Source organism: Lynx rufus, unplaced genomic scaffold, assembly GCF_022079265.1.
Source record: "Lynx rufus isolate CCGP_SWC_20201006 ecotype Redwood Valley unplaced genomic scaffold, mLynRuf1.p SCAF_8, whole genome shotgun sequence".
In the NCBI taxonomy this organism is placed as follows: domain Eukaryota; kingdom Metazoa; phylum Chordata; class Mammalia; order Carnivora; family Felidae; genus Lynx; species Lynx rufus.
Genome location: NW_025814896.1, coordinates 44,675,289 through 44,701,747, shown reverse-complemented (window position 1 = coordinate 44,701,747; position 26,459 = coordinate 44,675,289). Strand labels below are relative to the sequence as shown.

General features: G+C 46.5%; 1 protein-coding gene across 2 annotated transcripts in view; it reads right to left on the bottom strand.

The window, feature by feature from the left end:
• Positions 1-26,459, bottom strand: part of SLC24A3 (solute carrier family 24 member 3) — a 486,519-nt gene that overhangs the window by 112,861 nt on the left and 347,199 nt on the right. For both annotated transcript variants that reach the window (XM_047069242.1, XM_047069241.1), the window contains exons 5-6: positions 24,154-24,238; positions 23,676-23,779 (exon numbers count right to left, since the gene is read on the bottom strand). In XM_047069242.1, the coding sequence (XP_046925198.1) occupies positions 23,676-23,779; positions 24,154-24,238 (189 nt within the window). The remainder of the gene's footprint in view (positions 1-23,675; positions 23,780-24,153; positions 24,239-26,459) is intronic.

The window sequence follows — 26,459 nt, the reverse complement described above, 5'->3', positions numbered from 1 at the left end:
GAGGAGAGAAAGTCTCTCCAGGAGTGAACGGCTTGCTGCTATTACAGCAAGTAAGAAGGTTGTGAATCAGCTTTAGATTTAGCTACTTGTAGGTCACTGTGACTTTGATGAAAGCAGTTACAGGGATGCGAAGGGGCACATGCCAGACTGAGGTGGAATCAAGAATCTATTCAAGGGATACTATATGGGGAGAAAATCTGGACTGAGAAATGTCCCCTTTGAACCCTTGGATTCTAAATTCTTATCATTTTCATTTTGGATGAAGTTTTGGTTTGTGGAGGGCGGCTGAAGAGGAGTGAACTACCCCAATTCCCAAAGGTCAAAAAAGCTTTTGTAGAAGGTATGGTGTTGACCAAAGACGCAGCAGCAGTCAGGTAAATTTCCCCATGTCACTCTGTTCCTCGAGTGGCTCTATGGCAACAATCATTTGTGTATTGGCCATTCTGCCCTGGGGGGTCCTGATGGAGATATCAGGAGTCCTAGGTGAGGCATCAGACTGATCACTGTTTTCAAAGAATCTCTGAACAGACTGCAACCACTTCCTTTCCTCTCTGTTCTAAGAACCGGGTCAGTGATGGATTTAACCATACCTTAAAGATGGAAGAACAGGCAGGGACACCTGGGTGGCTCAGTCAATTAAGTGTCTGACTTCAGCTCAGGTCATGATCTCACAGTTCGTGAGTTCAAGCCCCACTCTGTCAGCACAGAGCCCGCTTCAGATCCTCTGTCCTCCTCTCTCTCTGTCCCTCCCCTGCTTGTGCGCATGCTCTCTCTAAAAAATAAATAAATTAAAAAAAAAAAGATGGGGAAATACAGCAGTATAGAATCTTGCAGTGAAGACAGGCTGGCTAAGACTGGTCTTTTATCCTAAACTTGTCCACAAACCTATTGAATTTGTAGGGTTTCTGTGTGTTGACGAGACTGGCCCCAAAGGATTCCTTCTGAAAGGGAGCCACTTAAATTTAGAGCTGTCATATGTTCTAGTTCCCCCTTCCTCCTATCCGCCTTGAAAAAGGAATTTAGTATCTGTAACTAATTTCTTCCTCCCCGAGATCAGGAGAGAGGACCCAATCCTCTCTATGTTGTGTTTCTGTGATACGATGTGTGGAAGACACAGGTAATTTCCTGACTGTATCCCATCTACATCAACCATTTCCATGCACATAGGCTGGATTCCCAACTTCCAGCATCCATGACTCTGCCAGAATATTCTTTGCTCTGCCTTCACATGGGCCAGGCTGCAAGTGCTGGGGAGTCACACCCCCAAGGAACAGCCCTCCACCAGTGACTAATGGGAGTTGGTGTGTACATACCCCCACCCTCTCATTGTTGGGGAAGAGCCCTGATGGCCTGACTTGCATGTTCCCCACCATCACCCAGTTTCCCCATGGGACTGAGTCCCAGATGTCTAGGGCAGTAACCTGCTTGGCAGCACACCAGAGGGTGCTTCCTTGTCTCCTTTGTCTGTCTCCCACTCTCCCACTCTACCAGTAGGGTTTCCTGGGGTCCAGTCCCATATATGTTACTTGCTCTTGAATCTTTGTCTGAACATCTATTTCTAGGGAATACAAAACTGGATATGGGGAAAAGGTTCCAAGATCTGGTGTCCCCAGATTCTGTGTCATTCGCCCTCATCCAGGCGGCAAGGCGTGGCTTAGGGGATGTGGGTTAGAGCCATGAAAGAATGGTGTAGGTGCCCAATCCAGCTGTACCATTCTGTCTCTAGCCAGAGTCATCTCATCTTTAAAATGAGTGGGGTAGGCTAGCGCATCTCTAAGGTCATTTTCAGTATTCACGTTCCACATCTTGAAGAAGAGAGAGAGCAACTGGAAGATCCCAATGTATGTCTGCATAAATGAAATAATATCCGGTTAAAAAAATAGAACAAAAAACAAAAAGAAAAAAAAAAAGAAAGGGGGAAAGAGGAGGACAATGGAGAGGAGGAGGAGGAAGAAGAGGAAGGAGAGAAGAAAAAAGAAAGAAAGAATAAGAAAAAAGTACCAACTTCCAGGAAAAGCAACGGATTCCAGACAGCTCGTAAAGAAAACGAACAGTTTTTCACCTGAGTTCCCTGGTATGCAATACAACACAGGCGTATTGACTCAGATGGATTCACAGTTCAAACCAAGATGAACAAGAGCTTGCTCAGTTTAATGGCAAACACCACAAAGTTCAGTTACTGTTATCTCTCCCACCAACTCACCACAATACAGAAACCCCAAAACCAAATGTTTTCTGATCTCCAAGTCCTTTTCCAGAGATAGAAACTTCTCCCATTACTTAAACATAATAAACATGGGGGAAGCCAGAAGAGGAAAAGGATGACTTTGTGTAGACTACTTGAAATGAAAGTTGCAAAGTAAAAAGGCTACGCTGAGATTTTATCTTGCAAAAATAAAATGCAGAAACCTGATGTTTCCACTCAAGATTTACATTCCAAGAGCAACCATGCCCTGCTTGCTATAATGAACGAGGGAGGAATCGAGTGTTGATTATTCCTTGGTGTAATCTCCCCATAACACAGTGGAAGACCATGAGATAACAATGCTCTTCCATGTTTATTTCCCCATAATCACAGAGAGAGCATGGGGGAAATATTCAAGGCTTTCGTCTGGTTTTCCAAGCCTCTAATGCTAGTCCTTCACTATTGGAGTCATTTTCTTTGGAAGGATATAGCACGTGTGTCTCCATCCTTGTCTTATGTTCTTCCTAGTTGTGAGATCTTCATTTACTAATGCTTTTGTGTGTGGGGTGTAAGCAATTCTCCAGCACATCAACTTCATGAGATTTGCATTTTTGTGTGACTATACACTGTCTAACAAATAGCCATAAACTGGACAAAAAGACCAATATAACAAGTGGAAAAAGAGGCTACTATTGAGCAGGGAAGGGTTCATGAGGGAGGCTCGTTTTTTTCAAGTGCTCAATTGTGTGTTTTGACAGCTCTGCTTCCCTATGCAAACTGCTTAACAGCAGGGGCTCAGATAATGAATACTGTGCATAGATCAGTGAGGATCCCTGGTTCCATTATACATTATAGTTTCTTTGTCCACCTCAAGAATATCATTCTTTTTCTTTTTAAAAGCCTTATTGTTACATTGTGATTTTATAGAGACTATAAAAGCATTCCTGAAAAATAGAGCAAGTGTTGCTAATCTGCAAAGAAAAGTTACTTAGTTATGGTTCTTCATGGAAGCATGTGTGTGGACATGAGACACCAACAAACAGCACACAGATATCAAAGGACCAGCTTTAACTTGGGTTGTAGAATAATGTATTGGGATCTTGAAAACAGTACAGTTCATCTGGCAGCTAATCATGTTGCCTTAATGGTGTATTTAAACCTCACACTGCTAATTAATAGACACGAGTTTATGTATCCTCCCTACACCCTCACCACCATAATACCATCTTCAAAGAAAGCAAAGACCAGAAAAATCCGTTTGGACAGGAAGGTATAGGAGTCTACTTGGGCTTATCATCTGCACACTTTGATAACGAAACTGAAAGAGGGCTACAGTTCAAAGAAGAGAAGATATGTCCCCCTGATGAAACCAGGGAAGGCTTCTTGTAAGAGTGGCAGCCTTGAAGAACAAAAATGACTTGCACTTTCAGAATTGGGAGATGGTGTGGAGTGAACAGAGAGAAGAAAGGAAGTTCAGCCAGAAGGAACAACACATATGTACACACTTGCCTAGAGGTAAGAGAATGAGGGAAAGACACAACAAGCTACAAATGTGGATAGAGAGACAGTCAGGAATGGGAAATTGCCACCAGGATGTGACCACACAAGACAGGCCTAACAGGCAAAAGATGATGGAGATTCAGAAAGTTTAGCCGATGTGAAAATGGACTTGAGGAAGAGAGGCTGAAGGGCAGAAGGACAGGGATAAGGGAACTCTGGAAGTCCAGATGACCAAGAGTGAAGGTCTGCACTGGATGGTGTCAAGTGACTTGAAAGGAAGGGACAGATACAAGAAATGCTGTGATGGGGGAATCAATCAGATTTGACAACAGGCTGGATGTGGAGTGTCTGCCATCTGAGGCTTAAAGTGTGAGACAGAACAGAAAGGGTGTGTACTCAACGAACTTGAAGAACTCAGATGAGATGGTGGGATGGTGAATTTTCTGTACCAACTTGACTGGACCATGGGGGTACCCAGATATTTGGTTACACATTACTTCCAGGCATGTCTGCCAGGGTGTTTCTGGATGAGACTGCCCTCCCCAATGTGGGTGGGCCTCATACAATCTATTGAAGGCCTGAAGAGAATAAAGAAATGATTCTTTCTCTCTGCCTGTCTTTGGGCCAGGACACTTGTCTCCTGCCTTTCTACTTGGACTGGAACTTACACCAATGACTTTCATGGTTCTTAGGCCTTTGGACTCAGGGCTCCAGCTTGCTTTCCCACCCTGCAGATCTTGGGGCTTCTCAGCCTCCATAATCATGTGAATCTATTCCTTATAGTAAGTCACTTTATAGACATGTGACTGTGTGTGTGTGTGTGTGTGTGTGTGTGTGTGCGCGCGCATTGGGAAGTGGGGGTGGGATAAGGAGGTGAGTTGTATCTTATAGGTTCTCAAAGAGTACCTTTGAGTTGATTCATCTTTCTGCTGGCTCCCTATAACTGTCTGGACCCACTCAACTTGTCCATCCCTCCTTCATGCCCACATGTCCAATCATTAATTCATGAAAGGGCCTGAGGGGCTGCAGTGGGGCAGGACTGACAGGTGAACCAGGTACAAAGCACAGTTTAGTCACACACCACGCACATACACACTGGAATGGCCAAAAGAGGCTGGACTCAATGCACCACAATAGGGTTCAGTTCACAGTCTGACAGTTACTAGCTGTGTGTGTGGACAAGCCACACCTCCTTCTGAATATCAGCCCACCCATCTGCCCTGATCATTGTCCTGTGGTTCATGACCTTCCCTGGCGTTCTTCTCTCTACATCCCCAGTCCTGCATTCCCTATGTCCCTCCAATCTCCCTCTTACACATGAGGGACACACAGATGCTCTCTATTTATATTTATGGACAGAGAAGAGGTTAGTTAGCATACTTCCTTGGGCTTTAAAACTTCACTGCTCAAAGTCAGATGAATAGCATTTGCAAACTAATAGTTCAGAGTCACATTTACGGAGAGGTTTTAGAGCTTCATTGGAGCTTGAAATCCATTATAAGAAATGTGTTTCTGCATTTCAGTACCAACCAATTTTTAAACACTCTGAGCTACGGAATAAAAAATAAAATCAATACCAACTGCCATTAATTCCACGGGCACTGCCTGAACCATTCCCAACCAGAATCATCTCTGCTGTAAGAAGCTCTGTTAAGTGACAGAAGTCCCCCTCCCCCATGCTGGAAGCCCTAAGCACTCAGCAGGTAGTAATTAGAACAAGACAAGTCCACACACATCAGTGAGCAGCATGTTCACGTGGAACCTAAGCAGGCAGCACACCCTCATCTGCACCGCAGAATAACTCTCAAGGGAGGAGTCTGTTGAGCATGGAGCCCTGGGCATGATGTCAAGGGCCCACTTTATCTCAGGGACAGAAAGAAACGGGGGGGGGGGGCTGGCTAGTTAGGCCAGCTCTCCTTTGCTGGGCCATTCACCATGGCCAAAGAGCAAGGCCAGTTGGGGGCATCAGGAGGCCCAAACTAAGGATGATTTCAGGCTTCAGGGACAACTACTGCCAGGCTAGGAATTCAAGCTGGGTGACAGAATGGCTTCAGAAAGTGGTCATAGCTGTTCAGAGCAAGAACAGGTGAGGGACAGCCTCTTCCTTCCACATCCCACTCTCACTGCTGCTTCCAGCCACCATTCAATGGAAGAGCTCGGAAGAAAAGCAGCCTCATAGGTAGAACTTCCTTTTTCTTTCCATAGCTATTAGGTTGTACCAGTTTTATTTTGGTGTGGCCAAGTTCAGTAGACTAATTCATGGGAAAACTGCAGCTCTGACAATTTAGTGGTTGTGAGTTGCTGGAGAAAACGATGAAAAAATCAGGTCCCTAAACAGTCTCCACAGGTGGATGTGAGAAAGCTTGTGCTGTAAAGAATATCTTTTCAAAATGAAGACAGCACGTGTTATGGTTCTGGATGAGCAAATCTGGTGATAATTCGAACAGTAGTCTGTGGAATTGGACCTGCATCTCTTAATGGCAGTCAACATAAATTGCTAAAAAATCCTAAGAATCAGTTGACATCATTTTCAGAAACTCACATGTTACTATTTATTACATTGTAGCACCAAAGCTACATTTTACAGGAAGAAAGAAAGAAAGAAAGAAAGAAAGAAAGAAAGAAAGAAGAAGAAAAGCAAAACAAAAGAGGAAAGGAAAGGAAAGGAAAGGAAAGGAAAGGAAAGGAAAGGAAAGGAGGAAAAGGGAAGGAAGGAAGGAAGGAAGGAAAAAAGGAAGGAAAGGGGAAAGGGAGGAAGGGAAGGAAGTGAGGGAGGAAGGAAGAAGTAAAGAAATGAAAAAAAGAAAAGATCTTTTTGGTGGAGAAAGCTTAGTAAAAGTTCTAATTGGAAGCAGACTATTTAGGCAGTGAATTTAAGTGATTTAAAAAATTATAGAGAAAAAAATAGAAATCAACACAGTGTGAAAGTCTAAACATGATACAGATGTGGTTGAACAGGGTGAGTATGGAGGTTTAATTAAATCTGATCAGTGAAGTGCTTCATACAGATTGTGAAATTACCTCTTTGCTTGGTCTTTGACCATTCCACACTGCTTTGGGGCTCCCCAAATCTAGGACCACTGCAGGACTGAGATGAAGTCAATGCAGTCTGTTGCTTCTACCTGGTATTACTTGTCGGTCAAAAGTCAGATGCCACAGGCAGCTGTGCAGGGAGGCAGGAGCATAGACTATTCCATAGAACAGGTGTGGGCCTGAGTGCCTGTTCGGCCACCTCCTAGCAAGTCCCTGATATCTCTGAGCCTTTGTCATGGGTCAAATGGGGACAACTTTTACCGTATTAGTTAGCTACTGCTATGTAACAAACTTGCCCCAAACGAAGCAACTAAACATAATAAACAGTTATTACCTCACAGAGTTTTTGAGGGTTCAGAATTTGGAAATGGCTCAGCTGGGTCATTCTGGATCAAGGTCTCACTAGGTTGCAGGAGAGATGTTAGTTGGGGCCAGTGTCATCTGATGACTTACAGGAGTGGAAGGAGCTGCTTCTAAAGTAGCTTAGTCATGGAGCGGGTAGGTTGGTGCTGTTGGCAGGAAGCCTCAGTGTCTCTCTCTCAACAGGGCTGCTTGAGTGTCCTCACAACATGGCTGCCTCTTTCCACAGAGCAAGTGATCCATGAGAGAAAGTGAGGCAGAAGTTATGGTGCCTTTTCTGGCCAGCTTCAGAAGCCACACACATTGCCTTTTCCACAGTATACTATTGGCTACGTGGGTGATCCTTGTTCACTATGGGAGGGGAGCCCAGAGGCCTGAATACCAGGAAATGAGATGCCATCTTAGAGGCTTGCTACTGCATTTATCAAGTATCTTCATTTTTCAAATTAGGGTAACGACACCGTAATGCTATTATGAGGAATAAACAAGAAAATGCACGTGTAGTGCCTGGCTCTTAGTGAAGGCTGTCCCCTTTCACTAGGATTTAGGCCAACGATAGTCTGGGAGAGAATAATACTATGGGGTACACTCAGTTTAGGCACCACAGGGAGAGTCTAGGAAGTAGGGGAAACTGGGCCTGAGTAGAAATCTGACTAATTACAACCCAAAAGTAATACTTGAGAGTTGGCTCGTTTTAAACTGTGAGAGGCCGTGAACAAAAGGGCCTCTCTGAAGACAGTCCCAATTTCAAATATTTCGATCCATTGTTCATAATAAACCACCAGACTGCCTAAGTGAATGCCAATACTTCAGCACCCGGATAACTTTCCAGTTTAACTCTTGCACCTGGAAGTGGCATAAACCAAGTGTCCCAATATGGGCTTGGGAGGGAGGGGAAACGGGCCCCTGAGTGGGGGAGGCAAACATCAAGGCTTGGGACTAGCTAATCAAAACGGTTCACGCGAATTTGAAGGATAAAAGGATTGGGAATATGACAAAGAGGAGAAGGTGGCTAAGGCTAATGGGTTGCACACTCTTACAGGAACAGAACAAAAGCTGGTGAGAGCTGAGGGAGAGTAGGAGGGTCACTGGGGAAATTCCTCAGAGTCAGTGATTGGGGGTTTTGAGCCAGCATCCAAAGGCAGATGTCATGGGGACTCATACTTGGGTGGCTTTAGACATGCTGCCCATGTGGTATTAAGGTGGTTTTAGAACCATCTAACACCCTGACAGACCAAGATTAACATGAAGATTTCTGATCCTTTCCACCTTCTCTGACATCTCACCAGGGAAAATGCCCCCAAGGAATTCTCTACAACACTGTCCTGACTGCAACAAACCCCTCACCAGGGCCTTTAGGAGCCGGCCCTACCTCACTCCAGACTCTCCCCCACAGCTCCCTGATCTCCAGAAGCACTGGCTTCCTTTCTCCTCCCCCAACTTGCCCCTTTGCTCCCATCTCATGATCCTTGCATGGAAGTTCTCTGCCTGGAATGTTCTAGGTGTTTATATGGCTCCTCCTTTGTACCAATCTTGCCACAGCCCCAAAGAGTCCTTTGTTTCCTGCAGCCTATGTGATGGTCCCATCCCACCCCTCACTCCCTGCTAGTCACCAAGGTGACCCTATTTTATTATCCTTGGAGCACTCCTATCTCAAACTACCTTGTTGGTTGATCGTGTGCTTGTTTACCATTGGTCTCCCCTTGACTGGAATATAAGCAGCACAAGGGCAGAGGGGCCTGTCCTGCCTTGCAGTCACTTCCCTAAGCACTAGAACTATTGCTCAGTGAAAGATCACTGATGGAGTAAGTGACTGGACTGCACTGCACTGGTGCTGTCCAGGGCTGCCCTTTGAGGGATAACGCAACTGGAGTCTCAGGCCTTCCTTGGAAATCTTTGCACAGATCTGGAATGGTGGGCATCACGCAGACCCAGAAATGACAGAGAAGGAGGCTCAGATGCTTTCATGTGCACCAGGCTCAGTGGGAACAGGGCACCAAGAACAGCTGCAGTCGGTACCCCAGGAATTCACAGCATTTTCTTGGGTTATGCACATATGTGGCTCCAAGGCTGGTGACAACACACCTAATGTCAGGATGAACAAACAATTTCATGAACGACAACCAAAGAACTGAAGGCAAAATGTGTCTGGAAACTCTGAAAGTTCCGGGACCCTTCTTTCTTCTGATGGGGAGAGGACTTTCCTTTCTAACAGTGGCTAAGTGGTTTGACACCAGTCAGCACCACCAGGCAAATGGGTATTCAGACCCCCAAAGGATCTGGTCACAAAGACAAAGTCAAGGGGCACCTGAGTGGTGTGGTTGGTTAAGTGTCCATCTGACTCTTGATTTTTGACTCAGGCCATTATCTCCTGGTTCGTGAGTTTGAACCCCACATCGGTTCTACACTGAGAGCACAGAGCCTGCTTGGGATTCTCTCTCTCCCTCTCTCTCTGCCTCACCCCTATTCACACACACTATCTTTCTCTAAAAAGAAAAAAAAACTAAAAAAAAAACCCCATATACAAAGGCAATTCAAGACTATTTGTGGAGCTCGTTAATTTCCATCTCTGGTGGAGCTTGCTTGACACGAGCATTAAAAGCCCACAAACAACCTCAGAAATACCCACTATGGACCACCCCCTTTCACACTGCTCTTTTCTTTGTAAAAGGAGAGAAATTAGGGTACCAAAGTGGGAAACATAAAAAGCCAGTATGCATCACCACCCCCCACTGAGTGACCTGGCTCAACAGCTGGGGACCTTCAGAGGGCAGATGCTATAGCTTGGCCAGGAGGGCTCGGACCAAAACCACATAGAATGTAGGGCCAGGATTCAGTAGGACCAGTGAAATCAGCCCCAATTCTGGCAAAATCAGAGCCAGAGACTTGATTACTTGTAAGGATCCTTTTGCTTCTAAATCTCTCTTGGGGTTCCCAGGGGGAGATGGCAGGGTTTGGCAGTTGTGGCTAGAGGCAAGGGGAAGCCAAGACGGCCAGAAGACGAACCTATCACCTGGGTAAAAGTCAGAGGTTTTCTGCCTCAATTTGGTTCACAACTTTGTGCAGAGAACACTGAGGCTTCTCTCAGGAAGACTCCTGTGGGCCTTCAACCTGGGCCCTGGGCCTTCACAGGTGTTATAGGCAAATCCAAGCCATCCAATGGCTCCAAAACACCTGTGTTTCCAAAAAGGAAACCAGCATCTTCACCAGGAACATCCCTGTCCCTGAGCTTTGCCTCCCTGAGTCCAGTAAGAACCCACCTGGTGGACCCTCTCCACCTTTCCTCCTTTTTCCGAAATGCAGTGGACTCCCCTAAAAGAAAGACCATAGGCCAAGGGCAGATAGGGCTGGGCCAACCAGTCAGGGGCAACTCTCATCAATGTGGGACATTGGAAGGGCAAGCCTTCTGCTGTTCTGTGCTGTGGAAGGTCACGGCACTGTAGCCATGGCAATATAAAGGGCTCTGACATCCATTCCATGCCATGCCACGTTTCAATACCTGCCATAGTCAGAGCATGTACAAATGTAGCTCAGAAGAGTCTGTTTCTGAAGCAAGACATCATCTTGGTTTTCACTCACAGTCCTCTGAGGTTGTCCATCTCAGCACTTTCTATAAGAAGTTCTAAAACAGAAAGACTTCAAGGAAACCCCATTCATGTAGACACTTCTAGACCAGAGAGAAGAGCTATCTGACATTCTGGGAGGACCTCTCTCTTCAATCGTGAGACGTGTTTTTCTACGAGCTTCTACCATGAGAGACCTCCCTGCGTTGTTTTGCTCTGCTGGTTTTTGCTCTACTGTGATTAAGGATACAAATTCTAGAACAAGACTGCCTAGTTCTGAATCCCAACTCTGTTATTCCTGGATGTGTGTTCTGGGGCAAATTTCCCCACTTTCCTCTCTGGGCTCAATTTTCTCATCTGTAAAATGAGAAAAATAATAGCTATGCCATGGGGTTGATGGAAGGATTATCTGAGTTAATATAGACATAATTTTGTATTAATTCATATGAAGTCCCAGTAAACATTAGCTGTTCATACTAAAACTGTCTTTAATTGGAAATAAAAATAGAATGTAACTGGAAGCAGAAGAATGGTATATATTGTTAAAAAGCAAAAAAGGAAATGAGGCAAAGACACTATGGGGAGCCTAGAACCCATATTTTTAGCAGCTATGTGTCACAGTGATCAGAGACAGAGCAAGGGAGTGGGAAAAAGAAGATTTACTGTATGATGACCAAGATCTTGACATGATGAAGGCCAGGGGTCTCATGCTATCTAATAACTGATCTAGCCCTGAGTCCCCCCACTGGGGACGACTGCATTCAGCATCCTAAATCTAATTTTCCATGACCCAACTGCAGCCACAGTTTGACCTTGGGGAAAAAAATTCACAAACAAATAAAGCACACCCAAGCCATTTTCTTCCCCAATTTCCTGGAGAGTGGCTGCTCATGTATATCCACTATCAGGAAAGAGAGTTCCCCTCCCTGCTGTGTAAACAGAAGCTGCCCCTTGGTTGAGTCAGGGGGAGGGAAGCCCCAGGCCAACCTCTACTCCATCTTACTTTGCCTGTAAAAGACAGACATTTGGTACATGAGCTCTCCCGTTGCCCCAAATGGTCTGCACGCTATCTGGAAAGGTTAATGATATTTTTTTTATTTCTCACTTGAAGATTCAGGCTCAGGTCCAGTCTTAAGGTTTCCATTTAAATGCAGAGTGATATTTCCCTTGCAGGAAAGAGCAGATGGATCAGGAGGGCATAAATGTCTTACTTCACATAAATAAAAGGAGAGTGGTCTGGAATAGAAAAGGTTGGACTATAAAAGTGTTTTTCTATATTAAAAAAAAAGCAGAACAAAATCTACAGAATTTTCCTTGGTTGCTTCCCCATTTTCGAGTTGCAAACTGAGTCCTAGTGACTTCGCAAGTAATGACGGGGCTTGTCGGGAACTCAGAAAAGCTGGAATAAAGATGCCCCCACGGTACCGCAGCCTAGTATGATCTGATAAAATATCCCAGCTCTCTCTGGACCCAGGGAAGTTAGGGGAAAGGAAATGATAGAGAATATGGTAGGGATTTCAAAGGTCTTATCTGGCTTCACCACATGCAAGAGCATGACTACCAGCAGTCTATGGAGCTCCCAGGTGTCAGCTGTAAATGCACAAAGAGTGAGGTTGATATGAGATGGGCAATGCCATTCAGGACTCAGGTGTCACCGCATCTGAGGTCCTAGAAGGAGCTAATCAGGGCTTTCACCTCAAGTGACCCCAAGAGGAATGGTGTCTCTGTAAGACAGCTGGGCTGGGCTGCTCAGGCTGGTTGAGAACGGCTGTTAGTGGTGAAAGCTGCCCAGCAAAGTGGCTGGTGAATAACAGATGGCTGATCAGACTTCAAATTAAAAAAAAATAAAATAAAATCTAATAATGCATTTTGGCCTCCTTACCAGGTTTCTGGACCTGACACACCAGGGTAGACTTTAGAATATGTTAGAGGATAGGCTGGCTCTTCTCTGAAAACAAACCCTCCTCATTTCTCATGATTGATTTGGACCCATTTGTATCACCAGGACCTGTTTACATGGGTCACAGCAAAAGTCCCGAGTCTTCCATGATTTAGCTCATTCTGTCATCTCCATTTCCAATTTGTCAGCAAATCCTCTTGGTGCTGTCTCCAAAAATATTCTAAATCAAACAACCTCTTCTGATCATCATTACTGCCCCCAATTCAACTCACGCCTCACCACAGGCTGCTTAACTAGATTCCCTGCCACCATCTTGTCTCCACAGGGTGCCTTTTTACTCAGGGTAGTTGGACTAAATCTCCCAAATTACAAAATAGGTCATGTTACTCTATAGCTTACAATACTCCAATGGCTTCCCACCACAATCTGCTTCCACCAGAACTCTCACTCAGCCACACTCCGCCTTCATTAGGCTCCAAACAGGCCCTTTCTCTGACCCATGAACATGTCATGCTTTTTGCTGTCTGAACACCCACTACTCTTCCCCAGATTTCCATGGAGTTTGCCTTCATGATTTGGGGTGCTTTGACACGCTTTTCCTGACCGCCCGTCATCTCCTATTCCAATGTACTTCCTTTAAGAACTTCTTGTTTTGTGCTATAACTTGATCATTTATTGGTTTACATTCTCTTTGCCTGTGTTTCCCTACTGGCCTACGAGATCTAGAAAGGCAGGAACCTGTCCAATCTTGTCTACCTCTGTATGCCCTATGCCTGTACATAATAGGCAGTGAATGGAGCCAAGAATGGAAGTCCGCATAAAATCACTGATTAGATCTCACGACTTTGTCTGAAACCCTTCCCAGAGAGTTTCTGCTGTTCCAATCCACTTTGTCTTTGAGGTACTTGGTGGCAAGTTGTGACATTCATCCCTGCATCCGTCTATCCCCCGAACACCTGTCACAGAGTTCCTGAGCGTGTTTGTGCCAACTTATGTGACACATATACCCATACATCTGATCCATATATCCATCCTCCCCCTGCCCCATGTCCAGGGCGGTGTTATCAGTCCGTCACTTACCACAGATCGACTGAGTGCTTACCATATGCAGGGGGCACCCTCAGTACCTCAAATATAGTTGGAAATAGGTGTATCCAGGCTGGACCCTCAGGGAGCTCACACCACACACCATGATTCCCCACTGGCAGAAAAGTGCTTCCCTACGGTTCTGCAGCCTCTTCATGCATCTCATGGTTGCTGGGGATGGTGGTGGTCACTGCATACACCTTTCCTGTTGCCCTTGGCATTGGTGTTTTCTTATTCTACCTTGTGAGGTTAGCAGGCCAGCCTTTTACAGTGTCCCAGGGCAAGAGCTGTCCATCTGCTTGAATGGCATGTTCCTTCTGCTCAGAGAGACTCAAATGTTCAAAACAGTGCACAGAACCAGAATCTTCATTTCAGATGATGCCATTTTCTTCATGGAGTGGAACAGAGTAGTATTTTCTCACTCCATACAATTATCAACACTTACAAAGGTGCTTTCCCTAGAAACCCCTTTCTAAATCCTTCTCTTCTCCCACCTACTCTCTGTGACCCTGAATTTGCTTTATTTTTCTTCCTAGCATTGACCACCACCTGGCATCATATGTCATCTCCTCATTTCACTACCACACCACCTAGGTACCTCAAACTCTATCACTCTATCTGTTCTCTATCTCATCTATCAACCTATTATCTTTGTTGGGTATTTAACATCCCACAGCCCACTACTAGAATGTAATTTTTTCACTAGCATCTCTTCTGTGCCTAGACCAGTGCCTGGTACATACTAGGTACTCAGTAAACATTTGTTGCAACAATGAATGAAATTACTGCCCAAAGAAAGAATATAATAAATATTTCCTCCCAGAACACAATTGATGGATTACTACCCTGACTTCAAATTCACAGATGATAATACAAAGAGACAAAACACCTTTAATTAACGTCGTTGTGCAGACAAGCTTGGGATTTTAAGTACTGGGTATTCTTGGCATCTGGGACTGGCAATGGCTCATGCCATGGACACACTGGCCACAGCTCCCTGGAACCAAAGCATAAAATCTGTTCTGTTCTGTCATAGCTCATGCAATGCCCTCTGTATATGTGTGTGGGGGAGAGGAGGTGACAAGAGCTAAGACCAGGGAGGACTCCAATGGCCACCTGGCAGAAGGCCTTCTTTGCCCCGCTGCAGATATGCTTTCATGACTTGGTAACATTGTGTTTTCTTTTATCACGGGAAGCTTTCCAGCAACTTTCTGCCTGGGGTGGAATTAGAAGGCCATGATTAGAATTCCTCACCTCCCCTAGTGCTGTCTGCAGGCTCTGGCTATGAATAAAGGGCAAGTGTCTTTAAGGGGGTCTCTGTGCCAAGTGCCGGGGTGCCTGGGCCCCCCTGGAGCTTTCATGGAGCCCAAGTGTGGGTGTACAGACCCAAGATGCTGGAGTCTGCCAGAAGAATATAAGCTCAGCAGACACCACATACACATTACATGTGGGGGTGAGGGAGCATGTGAGGGTCCCTTGAGGGCTAGTGTGGATGGCTGTAATATGGAGGGAGGGTGAGGCTCAGGCTAAATCTGCTCTCTGAGCTGGGCCAGAGAGACAACTAGTCACTTCGGTGCTGCTGCCTGGACCCCTGCAGCCCTAAAAGCCTCTCAAATTACTGGTTCTGTGACGGACATTGCCTAGCCTCTCAGAGCCTCAGTTTCCTCTTTTCTAAAAACAGTGTCCTTGGGACAGGGCTGTTGTGAGGATGAAGGGTGTTACTATAGGCAAAGTGGTGAGAACAGTGCCTGACACAGAGTAAGGACTAAAGAGAAATACTACGTAAAACAAGCATCTGCCTGTCAGACTTTTGTCTTCCCTGAATTCATCCTGAGTCAACCCCAGGTTCAGCTGCTGGTTGGGAAAAGGACCTATAAACTGTCTGCTCACAGTTTGTATCTCTTTCTGTGATGTCACTAAGGGGTAGCCTGCTCTGGTTCAATGTGGCACCAGCCCACAGGGTAGATTCCTGCTAAGAGCCCCACGTGTCCACCCCACGAAGCAGTGTGGGGGACGTCGTATCCACCTGGGCATGAGCATGAAAAGAAATGTTATTTGTGCCTAAAAGATGGACTCTCTTCATGGGGTGGTACCCAGCTGTGATGGCTGTAAGGTTCTGGTCTCCTTGTAAGTTGAAAGTCTTTGCCAACACTGAGAACAGTCCTCCCAAGGATGTAACCGGCAACCTGAAACCCCATCCCCTTTGCTCACTTTCAAGGAGCTACGTGAGACTTAATTACATGAGAGGAATGTTCAGCCCCGGCTACCAGAGACTCCCGTTTTCCTCCTCACATTTCTGGAATGATGTGTCTCAGATCTCAGTGACTGCTATGCACAGTCAGGCTGGATGAAGAGAGGTGACCTCGGCATTTTTTGCCACACACCCAAGGAGTACTATTTCTGAGTACATCTCTTGTAAACCCACATGGAAGCAACAAAATAAAATATTGCCATGATCACTTTAAATCATGTCTAATGGCCTTACTCTCTGTTGATTTGGAAATGGAAATGAATTGGACAGAACGACTCAGAGGGGAAGTCGAATGAGATGGTTAGAGGGTCCAGTGACAGAAGTGACAGTGACAGAAGAGAACAAAAACTCCAATCAAAAAATTGGGCAAAGATTTGAACAAAGTCCCCATCAAAGAAGATACGGGATGGCAAGTAAGCATGTGAAAAGATGCCCAACACCGTGACTCATCAGGAAGATGCAAATTAAAGCCAACCACACTCACCAGAATGGCTAAAACTGAAATAAAGCAAAACCAGCAACACCAAGTGCTGGTGATGATAAGGAGCATTTGGAGTCTCACATACTGCGGGGAATACAAAATGGTGCAGTCACTCTGAAAAACTGCTGGCACTTTCTTGCAAACATACTCACCACACAACCCAGCAATCCCACAACTAAGTGATCTGCCCGAAAGGAATGTGTTCACACAAAGACCCGTGATGGTCTCTGTTCACAACACAGAGACCTGTGTTCACACACAAAGACCTGTGATGGGCCTGGGCATTTTATCATTTGTGCTACACCAGCCAAGGGAAAGCAACCATTGACACAGGCTTTGTGCAGGAGACATTTATCTGCTTTGTATGATAATCAGGGTCCAAAAGCTATGTATTTGGGGTGGAACTCATCACATTCTTAGCTCTGGGGAGAAGAATAAAATGGGTGTGTGGTTCTTGATTAACCTAAGCCAACTGGTTATTCTAGTTCCTTTGCCACAGTGGCTGGTTCAGGGATGCTCAGGTGACCCAAGATGGCCCAATCAGATTTTTGCTTGATCATGCCAGGTGGAGGATGAGAGGTAGGGTGGCGGGGGAGATGTTCTCTTTCTCTCCCTGTCAATGTGGTGTGTGTATGTGAGTTGTGAAACTGCTATAGTCCTCTGCCATGAAGGATAGTCTGATGAAGGAGTCAGAGAAGGTTAGTGATAAGAGAATCACAGAAAATGGGCTGGAGCCCTGAGACTACGATGCCTGATGTCCATTTTCCTCTGTATTTTTTAGAGACACCAATAAATTCCCTTCATTTAATAGAGCAGTTAGAGGTGCTTTGTTGTGGTTGTTGTTGTTACCTGAAACTGAAAGCCTCTTAACTCAGCTAAATGTGGGTCCAAGAATAGATCTGACTTCAGGAGGACATTGCAAGGAAGCAGAACAAGCCAGAGACAGGTGTTGTAAGCCCAAGTCAAAGCTAACAAAGAGATCTGGGTTGAGGATGCAGAGGCCATCCAGATGGAGCAGTGCAGAGCTGGGTGGGTAATATTAATGGAACTCTAGGTCAGGAACAAGTGTGTGTCAAGGGAAGATTATTACCCGGCCTTGAAGGGAAAGTGGGGAATGGCCAGGGAAAAGAAATGGCCAAGAGACAGTGAGGGCAGCCAGTTACAGGACTGGGGCATCAAGGGAGGGGGACAGTTCATGCCGCCTGGGCCAACTGCCCAGTGAAGGCTGCCTTTTGCCCAAGGCCAACCTCGGTCTGAGATGTGAGCTGAGCTGAGCCTGCAGGTGGGGCGCAAGCAGGCACATCTGTTCTTCTGATTTCAGTTGGTCTCAACTAGGGCTGAGGATGTCTTCTAGCAAGCTCTTCCTGAGGCAGGTGGCCAGCAGGTGTCACTGGAAGAAACTCCTATTTTACTGGAATGTGATAGATCCAGTGACTGCTCCAGACAGACCTGACCCTACTTGTGGTGACTCCCGCCCCACAAATTTTCCTCTCCTACTCACTGAATCAAATAGTAAAGCATCCTGCCTTCAGGTGAGGCCTTCACCAGCACCCTCGAGTACTCCATGGACTACTCATTCTCCCTCGTGCACTTTCATCTCCCTTTCTAGGGTAAATGACAGACCTCCAGCCCCTGTTTTCAGGAATGTGTGTGTGTGTGTGTAGGGGGGTTTCAGCCTCAGTCCCCCAGCCCTGAGTCCCTGTTCTCAGTCGCCCAGCCTCTTGGGGAATCAGAACTGGAACATGATAAGATGTGTCGGGTTTTGTCTAGAGAACAATAAGCTAAAAACTAAGGTGCCCAGGGTAAACCAGGGTGGTCTGTGGGCTTCTCACTGTGTTTATTAGCTAGAATCCTCTGTTTTGTGAAAGTGAAAGTCAGGTGGCAGATGATGCCATCTGATTATAAGAGAAGCTTCTAGCTGAGTACTGGTTGAGCTCACCCATCCCGGACCATCACCATTGTGCTGACAGGTCCATTCTTTGCATTGCCCCCAGCTCCTACACTCCACACTTCTAAAGAACACATAAATGCTAGAAATCATCATAATAATGCAATAACAACATCTGGGAGTTTTAAGTCCTAGGCTCCCCATGAAGAGAGAGAATGGATTTTATAGGCAGCAGATCTGGGCTCCAACCACACTTCACCACCTCAAGGTAGCCTCTCCTGTACCTGGGTACCTGCTTCCTTGCTGTAAATGAGGACAATACAGTCTTAAAATGTCACAGGTGTATTTCTACGAATATTTATAAGGCACATTGTAGTGCCTGCATGCTTAAAAAATGATGGCTGGGATTGGTTTCTTTTCTTTTTGATAAACAGTTTCGATCTGGGTTTTTAATTTTTTTTTCCGTTTCTCTGCTGAAATTACCCATCCATTCATTTATTTTTCCCATCTGTCCCCATTTAAGATAGATGTTTTAAATTCTTTTCTACTAATTCTTGTATCTGTATCATCTGCAGCTTGTTTCTGCTGCTGCTTTCCGTGGTTATGAGCCCTATTCCTGCCTCCTCACAGGCTTTGGATTTTATTATTGCATCCTGGAAATTATATACAGAAGAAGGGTGAGAACTGAAGAATACTACTGATGTTTCCCCTCCCAGAAATTTCATGTCTGCTCTCACTGGTAAGCTAAAGCAAGGAGGTGATTATTCAGATCTCATTTGATGGGGACTGAGCGGTGGGCCACCTGTGGTCTGCCCTACCTCCCACCCCCAGCTTCTGAAGGAAGGGCTAGTCTCCTAGTTCTCAGGGTTGGATTTGGGATTCCTTGATTTCGGGTATTGGGAGAATGTGAGAGACGGCGAAGATAGGATGGTTTCTTTCTGCTTCTCAGTCCTGCCTTCACTTCTGTTTTCCCAGAAAATTTGGGGTGGGGTGGAGAGGACCAGTGTCCTCCGTCGAGCAAATTATTATTGTTTGTGACAGTCTTCGTATGTGACAAACTCCAGGACATCCCAGCTGTCTCCGGCACTGCCAGTAGCTCAGTTGGCTTATCTCCACCTGGCAAAGTTCTGGATCTTCACAGCCGTCTGTCCTCCCTGCATCCAGACCTGCCAGGACTCAGCTCCCTTACAAAGGGCTCCTCTCTCTGGAAAACAGTTCATCAAGTCTCTCCTGCCTCCATTATTCTCTGATATCCTATATACAAGTATGATTTTTGTATTATCCAGACTGCTTTTTGGTGTTCCCATGGGAGCTAAGGCCTTCTGCGTCCTAACTGGAAGCAGCAAGTACCTAGAATGGTAGTTGTTATTTTTAACACTAGAGGAAATTCCCTAAATGCAGGATGTCCTGGCCTTGAACTCTTCTTAATAGTCAGCCTAATGCTAAAGCTTGTGTTTCATCCAGGGGAGCCGAGAATGAGACCCTGCAGGTGGTTTATTTTTAAAGGCTTAGTCAAGTTTGTAGCAAATGCTTTATGAGTTCACTCCTGTCTCCCTACTTTTACCATTTTGGGTCCTTCTAGGGCCCAGCCTCTAGGCCTCTTAGCTTGGGGGTTCTCCCTGGGCTCCAAAGTCCATCCTGCCCATGTCCAGCAGGAGCAGTCTTTACCAACGATTGGCGGAGGTTGGTGGATAAATGCCCCAGCTCCCTCCCCCTTGGGTTGGATACCTCAGGGACCTGTGTTCTATACAGTCGTCCATTCCCCCAGAAGTAAATCCCAGCTGCTCACAGTGGTAACTTACTTGGTAACACACTTTCCTTGGCTACTTTGTCTTCTTGGTCTCACTTCCTCCTGTCTGGCATGTCCTGGGATCCTCTTTCAGATAAACTACCTGCCTTTGAATCACTGCTCAGATTCTCCTGCAGAAACCCAACTGAAGGCAAGTGTCAAGTCAAATGTGCAACCTCTGGGTGCTGCTCGGGTTTGCGCGTAGGCGCCAGCATGGACAGGGCGTTACCAGAGAAAGGTGAAATCAGCGAAGGTTAGATGGACCTCGCCGGAGAACAGCACGCACACTTCGAGAATACAAGCAGGGCTGATGCTGGAATTCTTTATTATAAACCGGAGCCATGTGCCAGCCTGGAATAACCGGAATATGAGCGTCCTAATTTGGGATGCACTTAAACTGTTTACTCTCTGTGGTTTTGTCTTTAAAGCCTAACATGCTCCGGATGGTGGATTTAAATTCATAAGTACATTGTTTCACAAAACTGGCATGAAGTTCTTGCAACACAATATGCAAAATGCATTAGTATGTTGCATCCAGAGCTTAGTGTTCTCGCTCTTATTATGTTTTGTTTTTAAATAAAGAAAACTTGTAGGACCACAGCCCTGTAAATGTCTTGTGGGGATGCCAACAACCGCTCTATAAACCACTCTCGCAGAAGCAATTTTCCTCTTGTCCCACAAAACTCCCAAAAGCACCTTAGGCGAACACCAAAGCACTGGGTATGTTTGCAAACTGCAAATACGGCAGACATTTAATTACATCGAATTCATCAGAACCCTAATTGAGACAGGAACTCAAACCTTACTGCTTAATTACTTGGATTTCAGAGGAGTAACAGACTTGGTCATGAGCAGCCCTTCAGGCCGGAATACATTAGAGAGAGGCCCACGGGCACCGGCGGGGAGTTCTCCCAGCCAAATGAAAGTGTGGAGCCACATAAATAACCATGCTAAGTGAGACCCATGACTGGATTTATTAATCAGTTCAATCCCCAATATCCAGCCCTTGCTGTAATGTTCTGCTGCACTGGCTGCATCACCTGGGAATGTTTGTTTCTCAATATGTAAGGGAATGTTCATTTCTCACAGTTTTTCTTTCCCTCCCGCTGATCAGACAGCACAGAGATGAGGACCAGTCCTCTGTGATCGTTTTTTGATCAACATCTCTTCATTTTGGTTTTCGTGTAGAAGACCTTCTCCTTGACCTTCCCTTCCTTCCCTACCTGGTATCCCATGGCTGTTCCACTAGTTAGTTGATCCCATCAACTTCTCAGCCAAATTATCACAGTGACGTAAGGTGGGATTTGGAGGTGAGGACCTCATGGCTCTTCTGAGAGCTGATAATGGTGTCTTTTATTGAGCATTTACCATGTGGGCCGACTCCTGCTTAATGATGAACATGTTAACGTTTCATCCTTATGGTGATGCTAGGTGGTAGGTGGGCTTACACCCACCCGCTCCATAGATTTGAAAACAGGCTCAGAGGAGCGAGAAAGTCACTTCTCCAAGATTTCACAGCCAGCAAATGGCAGCGTCAGGATTCAAACCCTGGCCAGTCCTGTTCCTGGGCCCACGTTCTTTCTAAAACAGAATTCTTCTCCCTCTGCAAAGACTTCAGGGACTCCACAAACTCCTGAGGAAGAGAGGTGGATTGTCTCGGCAACCTCCAAGTGGGCAGGAGACAAGAAAAAGCAGAAGGAGGTGCCAGCACCGAGAATCATCATGTGGGCTACAAGGTTGTGGTGGGTTCTTCTCTCCATGATGGTGCAGGGTTGTGAGACGAGCTTGGCAAAGACCTTCCAGAGGGAGTAAAGCGACTGATACCAGCACATGTTAAAGTTCAGGAAGCAATCTGCCTTCTAAGCAGGCATCCTAACCAAGCCAGTGATTAACTGCATTGCTAATAAATTATGAATACAAGTGAATCCAAGCCACTTCATATGTAATTAGTTGCATGGCATTTACTAGATACTTCCTAGTCACTTGTTTCATTTCTTTACGTTGCTTCTTCCCCTTTGGGCTTGCCTTTCCATCAGGCGGCAGGTACAAATGACTAATGAACTAATGACAACACGAATAACGGCCAGCCTAATGATCATACTGCTAATGGTGACAATGCTAATTAAGAGAGTGTGAATGGCAACAGCTTCTTCTGCAGGATGTGACTATTCATCTCTGGAGGGCAACAAGAAGACGGCGGACACAGACGAGATCCAGGGAAGTGCAAACAGCACTGAAGGCGTGGATGGAGACTCGTTTTTTTTGTTTTGGGTGATTTTTTTTTTTTTGCACTAACTATATTTATAAGGGGTCTAAAAAGCATCATATTGTGGGTCCACAGAATCTAAGTCAGACATGATGGATCAAAAGGATGAGAAAAAAGAACATGTCAGTCTATCAAGTTGGGGAGAGCTCAATCACCACGTGTGGACACAGCTGTCCAGGAGCTCCAGAAGTACCCTTCACTTGAGGGCTCTGGAGCTAATTCCTGATGAGATTGACGTGTCCCTCTGCCTGTCACCCACAAGCAGCAAGCCCACTAGGCAACCTGGACAAATCATTGGCACGAAATGACAGCAGTTAGAAACAGGCAGTGGAGAATAGCAATGCTGTGCCATGGGCCTCCTGCAGAGGCTCTCCAGTCTGCATTAGAGACATGGGCAGGGTGGGAGCCCCTGGCCGTCTGACTAGACAACAGAAGGGCCTCAAAAAGGGTGTGAAAGAAGGTTCAAAGGAGTGTTCCTTAGCCCTTCAAAGCAGCCCACCACCTCCAGTAGAGCCTGTGGCCCCCACAGTGAGGCAGCTGGTTAGCATCACCAAGCTCCTCAATATTGCCAGCAGAGTGCCGTCAATGGGCTTCTCGAAGGTGCTTTTCCTAGAAGATGTTTAAAGTGTGTTTGGGCAGAGCTCAGGATCGTGCTGTTCCTGAACAAAATTCCTAGGAGGGAACTAGGACAGCGAAGCTGGCAGACCCTTGGGAGCTGTGGCACTGTCCCAACTGCCAGAGAGCCTCGCACTTGGCTGACTTCTTGGGTGTCTTCCCAAGGCTTTCCAAAACAGATACCAGACCCCATGACACTCCCTGGAGTGGAACAGTCTCCAAAGATAAAATGCAGGCATGCAAAGCCCCTTGTGACGCCAAAAGCAAGCTAAGTCAACATGTAAATAAACTGCTTGATGGCTATAGCAAAACTGTCCTATGCTGTGATGACAGCAAATGGTTTTAGCAGAAAAAAAAACTATCATTTCCCGTCTCTGTCTCTCTCTCTCCCTTCCCCCACTCTTATTTACTCTATTGCCATGGAGTCAAAGCCATATCTTAAATTGTTTTAGGTCATTCCAGTTCAGATCGTGACATTCAAAATGAGTTTGACACGTTCAGATTTGTAGCCTGCACCTTCAGGCTAGTTAATTACTTATGTGGATCTGGGTGCTCTCTACTCCATCAACATGGAGACCAAATAACGGTGCCTGACACTTTCCAGTTCAAGTTGGGCCAGCCTCCTGTCATGAGACCCAACGTTACTGCTGCCCGAGACCACTGGCCCCTGTGTTGGTGGTGCTCCAGCAAGACAGGCCCGTGCCTCGCCTCCGTGCTGTCCCCTCCAACCCCATGCCACCTTCTGCTGTCAGTCTTACCTGCCCAGCAAAGAGCCCGCAGACACCAATGATGCACAGGATATTGAACACTGCAGAGCCCACGATGGTCCCAACTCCCACGTCACCCTTGGTGATGAAGACCCCTGAAAGAGACCTGATGTCAGCCTGGCTGTTGTGGCTGGTTCAATTCTGATGTGGGTGTGGGAGAGTTTTCAGAAGTGCTAGACTGTTCTCAGGGTCCACAGAAAATAGCCAAGGGGGGGAGAGAGTTTTAAAATCTGCATTAGGGACTCTTCCACAGGCCCATTGCCACAGGATCTGGGACACCTTCATGCAAAGTGAAAGCATCACTTCAAAAAAATAACAGCAAACACAGTGGGTGGGAAGGGGGTGTTCTGTTCCTTGGGGTCTTGAGATTCTTATCTCTTATTAGCCAACCCACTGGAAGGCTGTCTGTCCCCACAGCCCTTGTCCTTAAGAGAAGGCAGGGCTGAGATGTCCCTGGGTCATCACCTACCTATGACGGATGTGAACAGCTCTGGGGCCGAACTCCCTGCTGCCATGAACGTGGCTCCAGCTACATCTTCACTGAGGTGCAGGCGCTACAGAGGAGCAAGGACAAAGCATAGATGAGTCGGGATTCCCCTGGGAACAGAGGCCACCGATGACTCCCAAGGTCTCAAGCTCAGGTCCTCCCATCCATCCTGAGCTTGGTCTTTCCTGCACATCCCCTGCTGGGCCACACCTCCTCTGGCCGTCCTCCTCAAGGGGACAGGATGAGGGAGGGGGCTGCATGTTTCTGTGAGTTAAAAGCTCTTGACAAGATCTAAGAATTTCTAACCTAGAAGCCCCCAGTTCTGTGCAAGTAACAGGGGGTATAGGGTGGGCTGATGTGAGGTATGGTGGGCATCTGCCTCCTTTCTAAAGGGTATGCCACCCACCTCCCACCATGTTGCCAAGTATCCTTATTGCTTAAGAGATGGCCAAATCCACATTTTTATGCAAAAAAATTGATTTGTTTCAATACCATGCCTCTCTCGGGCTAAAATGAGGCTCATGGCAATCAGCTTGCAAGTCTTGATTCTAGAAGGATACAGCAGCTTTGGGGGTGGAGGGGTCACCCTCCTGAAACCCATCCTTCATCATTAATGCAGTCTTGAAGCCCTGAGGTAGGGAGAATGCGGGGTGGCGTTGAGGCTGGGTGGGAAGAATGATACCCTGCCAAGATGTCCTATACAATCACTGTCTGTTAATCCAAAAAGTGATTTGCAAGAAGACAAGCAAAATATATATTAGAGGCTGGTTTAGCCTTTCTGCATTCCATCATGACCCAGAATGTTAGCGGCTGGCTGTCCGTAAATAGCCAGTTCTCTCTTGGGTCCCAGCTAGGAGATGCTAGTCAGTCCCTCTTCGCACCGGCACGGACAGCTGCACTTCCCTGCTCAGCCATGGAGGGGCAGCATGGGCTCGGCCTAGGCCACTGGCTCCACTGGCCAGCAACAGGCTGCAGTAGGGGCCCTAATGGAGCACTGTGATCTGGAATCCTGGGGATCCCTCGCTCAGGACTGAACAGCTCCGCCGCACATGGGGTTCTGAGAAGAGTATAAGATGGAGGTACTGATACCTCAAGCTGAAAGGTGTGGCTGTGAGGGGTGCAGGTGAGTCCCCAAGGCAGGGAGTTCCAGAAGGTAACCTAACACAGAGCTCACGCCACGTGGTGGTCTGCCAAGACTTGCCATGAGCCTGAGCCTGGTACTGCTGTGTCCATTCCAGCTCAGAGCCCCTGCTGGGGCATTAACTGTGGAGTCCACACCTTGAGCTCACCTCCGGTTCCTGTCTCTCTCATCCACTGAGTTTGCATCTTCCTCCAGGTCTCCTTCCATCTCCCCCTCTTTTATCCCTAATTCACCTGGGCCCTGGCAACATCTCTCTGGATGCTTAGAATCATCAGCTAGGGGTGCGAGATCTTCTGCCTCTGGATGCCTCTATCCATCAAAAGCCTTCCCAGCTCCCTCCTGAGCCCTGGTAACTATTGATGCCCCAGCCTCACATTCCTCAGGATTCCCCATGTGCCGATTCCAGCCCTGGGCTCTCCTCTCTTGGTCCTGGGGCTCAGACTCTTCTTTGCACAAATCCTTCCTTGAAAGGTGTTGCCTCCAAATGTGAAAAATCCCTCCAAGGGCTGCTCCAGTACTGCTCCCTGCACAAGCCCTTTCCTGACCCCCATGGCCCAATCAAGCTCCCCCTCCCCTTTCCTCTCTCTGTACTTTTCAACTTCCCAGCACTTCCTCCAGCACTCCCGGTTTGTATCACCCTGGAGCTGCTCTGCACCCCACAGCCCGTGGATGGCAAGGGCCATGCTGTATTTCATCTCATTTCCTTCCCCAGGGGGTGTGCTTGCCAGTGCTGTGGATTTCATCTCTCCTGAGTAGAAAACATTCTGACAAGAATATGTACATTTCTAGAACAGGCTCTTAAATCTGCTATAAAAAAAAAAAAGTCATGTGGGAAAGAGACTACTCTTCTGTGCATAATGAATAGAGCGCCAAGCGGTGGTATTTCAGAGATCACAAATGACCCCAGTTACAGGTGCGCTTCCTCTCCTGCTACATAAGGTGACCTGTATTCCGGTTACATCACTTTGGACAAAGGACTTCCACACGTGCCCTCTGTCCATCTAAGATGCAACCTTATCATTTCCTTCTACTTCCACCGAATAAAGGAACCACTCCCAGGGCCCCTCCAGGGTTCCTGTGGAAAGATTCTCTTTTATTTATTTATTTATTTTATTTTTTCAGTACAAAAACCAAAGAGACTTCCAGG